At 34.8% G+C, this 10,974-nt stretch overlaps 1 protein-coding gene across 1 annotated transcript; it reads right to left on the bottom strand.

Moving 5' to 3' along the window:
• Positions 1-8,642: 8,642 nt before the first annotated feature.
• LOC115711516 (UDP-glycosyltransferase 73C3) lies at positions 8,643-10,454 on the bottom strand. Its single transcript, XM_030639870.2, has one exon. The coding sequence runs from the start codon at positions 10,186-10,188 to the stop codon at positions 8,746-8,748; it is 1,443 nt and encodes a 480-aa protein (XP_030495730.2). The 5' UTR covers positions 10,189-10,454; the 3' UTR covers positions 8,643-8,745.
• Between the last annotated feature and the right edge of the window lie 520 nt (positions 10,455-10,974).

Raw genomic sequence — 10,974 nt, forward strand, 5'->3', positions numbered from 1 at the left:
GAGCAACACCTCACCATACATGGAGTAATTGTCTTGAAACTCCTTTGGGTTTGACAAAATTTTTTTGATGGAGAAAAAAACTAAATGAGTGTGTTGAAAATAATGAAATTACCTCTACCGAATTCAGTGAGGACCACAATGATTGGGATAGTGACAGCTAATCATCAAGATTTCAATTGTACAATTCTGTTAATATTTCCCCTACAATTCAGGGATTCTATAGTACATGTATATTCCCTAAATATTCCTTTACTAGAATATTCTACCCTGTACTATATATACTGTAATATTTCCATTCAAAGGGGTATCTGTTGAGCAACAATCAATACAGTCAGTAAAAGATTTTCTCTCAACACTCTGTTTCTTACCTTTTATCTTGGTATCAGAGCAAGTGATCCATGGCTGCCCCTGCTGCTGCCGATTCCACTGCTACTGCAGAAAGTTCAGCTCCGGTTCTAGCACCACAGTCGGCTGCTGTTTCCTCAGTCTCTATCTTCCAAAGCCTTGCCCCTTTAACCTTGAAACTTGATCGTGGCAACTATACCTTCTGGAAATCGCAGGTTCTACCCGCCTTGCGCGCACACGACCTTGAAGGCTTTGTGCTGGGAACAAAGGAATGTCCTCCCCAGTTCGTAGACAACACAGTCGGAGAAACCACCCCAGGAGAGACTCGACAACTCAACGTTGGGTATGCTCTCTGGCGAAGAACAGACCAAGCCATAATGAGTTGGCTCCTCAACTCTATATCCGAAACCATGTTCGGTCATGTGGTAAGGTGCACTACCTCTTTTGAGGTATGGCACACCCTAGAACTCTTATTTACTACTCAATCCAAAGCTAGAACTCTGCAAATTCGTTTTCAGCTTCAGTCCCTTAAAAGGGAAATTTATCTGTTCATGACTATATGATGAAGATGACAGGTCTTGCAGAAAATCTATCTGTTGCAGGCCAACTCATATCAGATGAGGAACTCATACTTTATATTCTCGGAGGTCTTGGACATGATTATGATCCAGTTGTGATCACTCTTACCTCTCGCACTAATCCCATTACTCTTCAAGAGGTGCAATTCCTTCTACAAAGTCAAGAAATGCGTCTGGAACATATGAATATCAGTGTTGGAGGAGATTCAAACAACCCCAGTGCCAATCTTGCAACTCAGTTTCGAAGGTCTGTTGGTATTGGAGGAGGTTCAGCTGGTGCAAACAACTCCCAAGGCAGAGGATACTCACCTCGTGGCCGTGGCCGTGGAAGAGGAAACGGTCGTGGAAACAGGCCAGTGTGTCAACTTTGCAATCGTGTTGGTCATGTTGTATCTAAATGCTATCATCGTTTTGACATCAACTTTGTTCCCACTGGTTCTGGTACAAACCAGACTACTGCCAACAACACCACTGGACAACAATCAACCAACCAAGCTCAACAAGCTTATTTCTCCTCTTCCTCAATTGATCCACACCAAGACAATGCATGGTATGTAGACAGTGGGGCCACAAACCACATTACCTCTGATGGACAAAATCTGCAACACAAGACTGAGAACAAAGGTAACACTCAACTCCTCATTGGAAATGGCCAGCCCCTTTCCATTACTGAAATTGGAAATAGCATTCTCAAACTTCATGATTCCTCAAATTTACTCCTCAATGACATATTCTGTGTACCTCAAATAACCAAAAATTTATTATCCATATCTCAGTTAACAAAAGATAACCATGTTTATGTTGAATTTTACTCTAACTGCTGTGTTGTTAAGGATCTGGATACGAAGAAGGAGCTAGCTCGGGGAACGCTTAACAATGGTCTATATCGGCTTCAAGTGTCCAAGTCATGTTCTGGTTCATCTCAGTCGAGTCTTTATCTGTCTAAGTCCTTAAATTCCAAGAAGAGTATATACTCAAAATGTAAGAGTCAATCAAGTAGGCACACTGCCCAGTCCATGTTTGTCGAGTCATCTAACACCAAGGATATTAATCTTTGGCATATGAAGCTTGGTCACCCAAGTCTAAATGTAATGAAACATCTGTTAATCAATGAAAAACTTTCCTTCAAACAGCCCTTCAAGTCCTGTGATGCCTGCCAAATTGGTAAATCAAGACATAAACATTATGCCTTGTCAACCAAAACTGCCAAGAAACCTCTTGAAATCATCCACTCGGATGTATGGGATCCCTCACCAATTTTATCCAAAGATGGATATAGGTACTATGTCCATTTCATTGATGAATTTACTAATTTTACTTGGATCTATCCTTTAAAGTTAAAATCTGATGTCAAAGAAATATTTCTCAATTTCCAAAAGTTTGTTGAAAGAAAGTTTGAATCAAAAATCAAAACACTTCACTCGGATTGGGGGGTGAATACAGAAGTTTAGCTCCATTCTTAGCTGCATTAGGAGTCCATTTTAGGCACCCATGTCCTCACACTCACCCTCAAAATGGTAAGTCCGAAAGGAAGCATCGACACATAGTCGAAATGGGACTTACTTTGATGATTCAAGCCTCTATTCCTCTTCAATACTGGTGGGAATCCTTCAGACTGCAACATTTTTAATTAATCATCTCTCAACCCCAACTTTAAACCATAAGTCCCCCATTGAAGCACTCTTCAATGTTAAACCAAACTTGCATTTTCTGAAAGTTTTTGGATGTGCATGCTTCCCACATCTAAGAGCCTACAATCAACACAAGTTGGATTTTCGATCCACCAAATGTGTTTTTCTTGGGTACAGTCCAAATCATAAAGGAAACAAATGCTTGCATCCATCTGGCCGTGTGTATATTGCTCAAAGTGTAACCTTTAATGAAACTGACTTCCCTTTTGCTCATGGTTTTCATGTGTCTCACTTCAAGAGTTCTGACATAAACACTTGTCCCACTCAAGTCCAATATCATCAGTGGCTGCCTTTTGTCTCCTCAGAACATGATGAACACATTGAACAAAGCATTGACCATGATGAACAACATCATGTTCAATCTGATAATGACCATTGTTCTGCAACTCCTCAACTGTCTCCTTCTCTCTCGGCCAGGGACTCAACATCAAGTAGCAAAAGTAAAACTCCTGCCTCAGTTAAATCATACTCTACCCTGCCTTTAGAAGTTTTCTTACCAATATCTCTTTCACCTTTGCCAAACCAACCAAATCCACCAAACCAGCCACACCAGTCGCTGCCTACATCATCACACCAGCAACCTCAACCACAAATACCCAACAAACAACCTCCCAAACCCACACACACCATGATCACCCGCTCAAAGTCAGGGATCTTCAAACCTCGGCTCCTCCTTGCAGCTGCCCCTCAATCAAGTCCTACCACAGATCCTCCCCTTCAAATCCCAGAAACTGTGGAACAAGCCTTATCCTCACCTAAATGGAAAGCTGCAATGGATGATGAACGACATGCACTCTTGAGAAATAAAATATGGAAAGTTGTGCCACGACTTCCACACATGCATGTTGTTGACAACAAGTGGATATTTTGCATAAAATATAATGCAGATGGCTCGGTCAATCGATTAAAGGCTCGCCTTGTCGCCAAAGGCTTTCAACAACAACCGGGCATTGATTTCTTTGAAACGTTTAGCCCCGTGGTCAAATCATCCACCATTCGAGTTGTGCTCTCTCTAGCTGTCTCCCACAATTGGGACATCCAACACATTGATGTCAACAACGCCTTCCTAAATGGAACCCTTCAAGAAGAAGTGTTCATGGAGTAACCGGCCGGTTTTGTTGATCCTCAAAATCCAACTGCAGTTTGTAAACTTGAGAAAGCCCTGTATGGACTGAAACAAGCGCCACGAGCATGGTTTGATAAACTCAAAACAACTCTACTTGCTCTCAGTTTTACCAATTCTGTAGCTGACACTTCACTGTTCTTTTTCAACAAAAATGATGCTCTGCTCTTTGTCCTTGTGTATGTAGACGACATCCTTTTGACAGGGAACAATGCCACTCAAGTTCAACACATAATTGCCCAGCTTCGACAATCCTTTGCCCTCAAATCTCTTGGATCGGTGACATATTTTCTTGGCTTTGAGATCAGTAGGGGGCAAGATGGCATCCACCTATCTCAAACCAAATACACACTTGACCTTTTAAAGAAAACCAACATGTCTCATGCCAAATCCTGTCCTACACCCATGAATCAAAGCAACAAACTAAGTCTCCAAGACAGTGCACCATTCACTCATCAAACTCTATACCGAAGCGTCATTGGCGCCCTTCAATACCTCACTCTCAGTCGACCTGACATCGCCTATTCTGTAAACAAGCTGAGCCAATTCCTACAAGCACCAACTCAGAATCACTGGAACGCCTGCAAGAAAATACTTCGCTATCTTGCTGGCTCAATTGGAGATGGAATTCTTTTCTCTAAATCACCTACTCTGAACATTGAAGGCTTCTGCGACTCTGACATGGCAAGTTCCCTGGACGATTGCATATACTTCGGAAACAATCTTGTTAACTGGTGTTCGAGAAAATAGAAGTCCGTAGCTCGCTCCAGCACAGAAGCGGAATACAGGGCCCTGGCTCAAGCCTGTACCGAAGTAGTCTGGCTCAAATCTCTCCTCACTAAAATTGGGATCAACTGCAAAGAACCAGCAGTGATCTGGTGTGACAACTCTGGTGCTCGACAACTCGCCTCTAATCCCGTCTTCCACTCGAGAACCAAACACATCGAAATCGATGTGCACTTCATCAGGGACAAGGTACTAAACAATGAAGTAGAAGTGAGATACATTCCAACAGAGGAACAAGTTGCTGACATACTTACCAAGTCTCTCAACATACCACAATTTCACTATCTCAAAAACAAGCTTCCTGTCGTCTACACACCACAGCACAGCTTGAGGGGGCGTGTTGAAAATAATGAAATTACCTCTACCGAATTCAGTGAGGACCACAATGATTGGGATAGTGACAGCTAATCATCAAGATTTCAATTGTACAATTCTGTTAATATTTCCCCTACAATTCAGGGATTCTATAGTACATGTATATTCCCTAAATATTCCTTTACTAGAATATTCTACCCTGTACTATATATACTGTAATATTTCCATTCAAAGGGGTATCCATTGAGCAACAATCAATACAGTCAGTAAAAGATTTTCTCTCAACACTCTGTTTCTTACCTTTTATCTGAGTGAGTATATAACTCACACAGCTAAACAAAACAATTAACTACTACGTACTAGATTGATCAATTTTTAGTTTTTAATATATATATATATATATATATATATATATATATGAGTGTCTATTCAATGGTTATATTTTTATTGTAACCATATGATTACATTTTTCTTTGATTTGTAATAGCAGGTTACTAATAGGTAGACATTCCTTTTTTAGAATTAATTAATTATAATTAACTATTTTCTTAAAATAATTAATTAAATATTTAACAAGACCTCTTTTAGCAATGAATATTTATATTTAAATCATTCCTTTAATTATTTTAATAATTAAGCCATTTAATTATAATATTTACAATAAAATTTATTTTTTTACAAAAATTAAACTTCTTTTGACACAAATTAAAATGCTCTTCTTATAATAAATTTTTAAATAATTAATTATTTTTAAATGATATATAATTATTTTATTACAATTAGATGAACTAAGTATGAGGCCTCAAGCTAATCAATCGATAACAAGTGCAGCCATTTTTTTTCTAAAAAAGCCCTTCAACTTATTTAAATAAAAAAACTAAGAATACTTACTTTTAATAATTTAAAATTAAAATTACAAGTATAATAAAATTTAAATTATGAAATTATATGTGTATAATTTTAAATAATAAAAAGTTTTGCTATAAAATTTTAAATAATTTAAGTGTAAAAAAATAAATTGCTAAAAGATCCTTATATAGTAATAAATTGCAAAAAATTAATTAATAATTATAATTAATTTAATTTTAAAATATAATTAATCTTAATTAAAGTTTTATAAGGAAATAAATGATTAGGTTATTTTCAAGTTACCAGTTATTTATTATTTATTTTTATTTAATTTCCAAATTAATCACAACCATTTAATAGTAATCCAATGACTTAAAAAAATGTAACCATGATGGTTACGATAAAAATGTAACCATTAAAACCTCTTCCATAAATATATATATATAATATATACTAGCAAAAAACTACGTGCGAGGCACGCATACTAAATTTATGCTAGTTTTTTTCTATGTTATTTGAAAGTGATACAATTAAAAATTAAAGAAAAAGTATTATTAATTATTAGGTGAGAGTATTATGTGTATCTAAATATTATATTTTATAATGTTGTCAATTAAAAGTGAATACCGAATGTAATATATTAGTGTTTAAGAAAGCTTGATGATTTAAATATGTTTTAAGTTAATCCAAAAATAAATTAAAAATTGATGTTCCAATACTTAACGAAACATTACTTAAATGGGTGTAAGATAAAAAGAAAATTAAAAATCAATCTCTAAATTATTGATAATTGAAGATAGCATTTGTCTAAAAATTGTAGATAAGAAAACTAATGATAGTCATTAGTGGATTTCAATCTCCATTTGCTTCGATAGAGACAATAGTGTAATTTTTGTATTTTGCACTTTTCATTCTAGCCGGGTCCGCATATATTTGGATTGTCCATTTTTTCGTTGATAAATTGAATATGGTAGTGTCAACAAAAAGTGAAAACCATGTTTAACAAAAAGTGATAGTATTCTATAACAAAATACTATTAAATTATTTTAAAATACTATATTTTATTAAAATAAAACTCTATGCGATTAAAATTTCATATTTATCTTTACTCAAAAAGAAAAAAAAAATTGATAAAAAAAAAGAAAAAAAAATGAAAAGTTTCTATTATTATCTCCACTGCCTTTCTAGATGTGAATAATGGTCTCTTCTTTCTTCCATATTCTTCTTTATTTTTTGTTTATTGTGTTTGCAACATATATGTAAATTATTACGTAACTTTAAAAAACTTTACTCTTAGAAACTAATGCATATGCCGAGCACATAGAATCATTTATTAGCTGTAAACTTTGTTGGGTTTTTTTCGCCATTGATGCTTGATTTTGTGAACTTTGATAAAAGTCACGCTTCTTTTTTATTCTTATTATTACTTATATAATTTGTTATTAAGTTGTGAAGAAGAAAAAAGAGAAGTGCGGATTGGAATATGATATGTAATCTCATGGGAATGTCCAAATTGTAATAGGAAAAGGAATACAATAAATAATTGAAGAAAACCTAATCGTAGATGTACAACAGCAAAAACACAATCGTATTTTTTTTGGATTGATTGGGATTTATTTTGTTTATTTTATTATATATAAATGAAAAGTGACCCATGAATTTCTCATAAACTATTTTATTTTTAATAATAAACCATTTTATTTTTAATATAAATAAAAAGTAAATAGCGAATGCAGTATATTAGTGTTTAAAAAAGCTTGATAATTTAAATATGTTCTTAAGTTAATCCAACAATAAACTAAAAATTGATGTTCAAATACTTAAGGAAACACAATGTGTGTAAGATAAAAAGAAAATTAAAAATTAATTTCTAAATTGTTGATAATTGAAGATAACATTTGCTTCCACAGAGACAATAGTATAATTTTTTATTTTGCACTTTTCATTCTAACTAGAGATGGAAATTTATACCGCGGGGATGGGTAACCGCGGGGACCCGCACCTAATGGGGTGGGGATTCCCCATCTTAGTGGTTAATGGGGCGGTGGTGGGGGACAATTTCAATACCCGAAGCGGGGATGGGGCGGGGGCGGGGATAATACTATCCGCACCATATCCGACCCCGATATAGATATATATATATATAATTTTTTTTGTTTTTTTTTTAAACTTTGAGACATATTTAGTTTTTATTTTTTATGAGGTTATGCTTTTTTTAAGTAGTTTTATCTTTTCTCTTCTATGAATTATGAATGCATAATAAATATTTGTGAGAATATTGGTTTAATTTATTTTTTTCAATTATTTTAAATTAATGTTTTTTTTTTCATTTTACCTTAATGGATAACCGATGGGTTCCCCATAACCGATGGGTATTCCCCTACCCCGAATCCGTTGGTTATTAGACGGGGATGGGGCGGGGATGGGGGTATAAATAGGTAGCGGGGATGGGGGCGGGAATTGCATTCCCCGTACATTAACCGACCAATTTCCATCTCTAATTCTAACCGAGTCTGCATATAACTGGATTGTCCATTTTTTTTTTGGTAAAAAAAAATTCCATATATAATTCGTTCTTTTACTGATCTCTCTCAACAAACTAATTGTATATGCGGTTTAAGGTTCAATTTATTTTATATATATTTTTAATTTTTAGAGTTATAGTTGTGATTATATATAGAGTTGAAATATGTTAAATATCAGTTTAAATATTAATAGTATTTGTTTTATTATTATTTTATGATATATAAATAATATTTTATTATTTTATTAAATAAAAATAATAAAGTCACCCATGAATTTCTCATAAATCAAGAATTTCAGTTATATAGGCACACTTTTCTCATAAATCAAGAATTTCAGTTATATAGGCAAACTTTATATAGAATAGATATATAAATTATCATTATTTTGGTACTTTTTGCAATTAATTGACGTGAATGAACGAAGAAAATATGTAGAAATAAAATACAACTTTGGATTTAACAAAGAGACATTAATTCACACAATTTTTCCAATAAAGAGGAAAACTATACATATGTTCTTTTGCATTTTCTTTTTATTTCAAATAACTTTTGGCTCCTACTTCTTCTAGAAACAAAGTTATATTGCTGTGTGAAGACCCGCCTTCTTCAACAGCCCTTTTAGCCATTTCTCCAAACTTTTTAGCTCTTTCCCTTCTCTCTATACTTTCTTCTCCTTGGTCATCCAACACTTTCTCTATAGCAATCTGAATTGTCTCACTCTTCACCATAACTTGATCCTCTTCTCCCGGTTCTATATACTTTGACCCCACTGTTACGGCTGTTTTCAAAACTTGTGCAACCAATTTCTCATTCAGAAATTGGTCTGTAAATAGTGGCCATGTAACCATGGGAATCCCGGAGCTTATCGCTTCGAGAGTTGAATTCCATCCACAATGAGTTAAGAATGCTCCAATTGAAGGGTGTGACAAGATTAACACTTGTGGAGCCCAACCCCGGATCACCATACCCCTTCTTTTAATCCTTTCTTCGAATTCATATTCCTTAAACCATTTCTCTAGCTCTTCATATCTATTACTTCCTGAGTCCCTTACAACCCAAATGAATGGTTTGTTTGAGGCTTCCAAACCTAAAGCAAGCTCTATCGACTGTGGAAGTGTTAGAGTAAATATGCTTCCAAAACAAACATATATGACAGAAGATGGTTTCCATGAATCAAGCCATTTAAGGCACTCATGTTCATCAATAGAAGACTTTTTACCTCTTTCAGCATTATCTAACTCATTTTTGTTGCATAAGGAAGCCGGACCAACACACCAAAGCTTACCACTCTTCATCTTCTTGTACTCTTTGACATATGATGGCTCCAATTCTTCAAAACTATTTATGATCACTCCATAGGACTCCATCTCAGCCTCCTTCATTTGCTCCTGAAATTCTTTCATTTCTGAGGTTCTTGGCTCTGGTAGCTGAGCTTTCATCACATCAATTCTATCTGGAAGGCCAGGGATACCAATATACTCTGTTTCGGGAACACATAACAAGTGGGAACATAACTGGAAAAAGTTACATCTTGCATGGAAAACTATCCTTGGAATATTAAGCTTCCGAGCTATGTTAATAGTCCAAGGCATGTAAGGGTCCGATATTACACATGTCGGTGGCGGCGTAAGCTCCGGCATCATAGTCTCGACTGGCTTTTGTAGCAAAGAAGTTGAAGAGAAGAATTTTTCACCCAAATCGGGGGAAGGCAAGGCTTCCAAGCTCTCACACCCTTGAGGTAATCCTGCTTCAACATATGGAAATTTGAGTTGAATTAGATTGATTCTAAGGCCAGCTTCCTTGGCCCGGTTGAGCACTCCTTGGACTCGAGCTGCATTTTGTGTGGTGGTGAATATGGTGATGATTACACCACGTTGAGCCAACATTCTTGCTATGTCAACCATTGGGATCAAGTGTCCTTGTGCCAAGAAAGGAAACAAGATAAAGTGATGAAGCTCTTTTGCTTGAATACCCATGGTGTAATTCTAGAGATCGAAGAAATATTAAAAACCGAAAGGTAAAGCTTCTTTTATTTTTGGATGATATAAGTATACTCTTAGTATGTTTAAAAGAAAAGAAGTCAAAGCTAGATTGAACTGCTGTGGTGTGAGTACATATACATGGGTTTATATTACTTTTATAATTTGGAAAACTTCATAGAATATGAAATGTGGTCCATAGTAGCATAGTGTAAGAATGAATTATTTAAACACAAATACGATTGTTTGGGTTCTTGGATTGTTTTGAGTAATTAAATGTTCACGTGGGGTGTGGTCGAGCTATCAGCTGTGACGTAAGGGCATACATAAGAAAATTACTATCATATATATTGGTAATTTTAATGTAGTACCCTTAGTTTCTACATCGAGTTAGTTTTCTTTTGTCAATAAGATTAAACTGGAAATTTATAATTTTACGTATATTATACTACTTAATTAAATTATACGTTTTTCATCTTTTTCTCTTTCAAAAAAAAAAAAAATTAAATTATACGTGCATAAAAAATTATTTACAATTTATCATATATTTTATTTAGACTAATTAAGGTTTTTACCTTTCGAATTTTGACATTTGTTAAATTATGCTTCTAAAACTTTTAAGGTTGTTGAAAATGCTCCATGAAGGTTGTTGGATTTAAGAACTTTTTTCAAATCTTACTACAAAATATCTAACAATCACTGAAATAGTAAAATTGAATGAAATTAAACAAAAATCCTAAAATCTAACAATCTCAATAGTTCAGGTGTAATGACCGCTCTAGT

This window comes from Cannabis sativa, chromosome 3 (assembly GCF_029168945.1).
Source record: "Cannabis sativa cultivar Pink pepper isolate KNU-18-1 chromosome 3, ASM2916894v1, whole genome shotgun sequence".
Taxonomy (NCBI): domain Eukaryota; kingdom Viridiplantae; phylum Streptophyta; class Magnoliopsida; order Rosales; family Cannabaceae; genus Cannabis; species Cannabis sativa.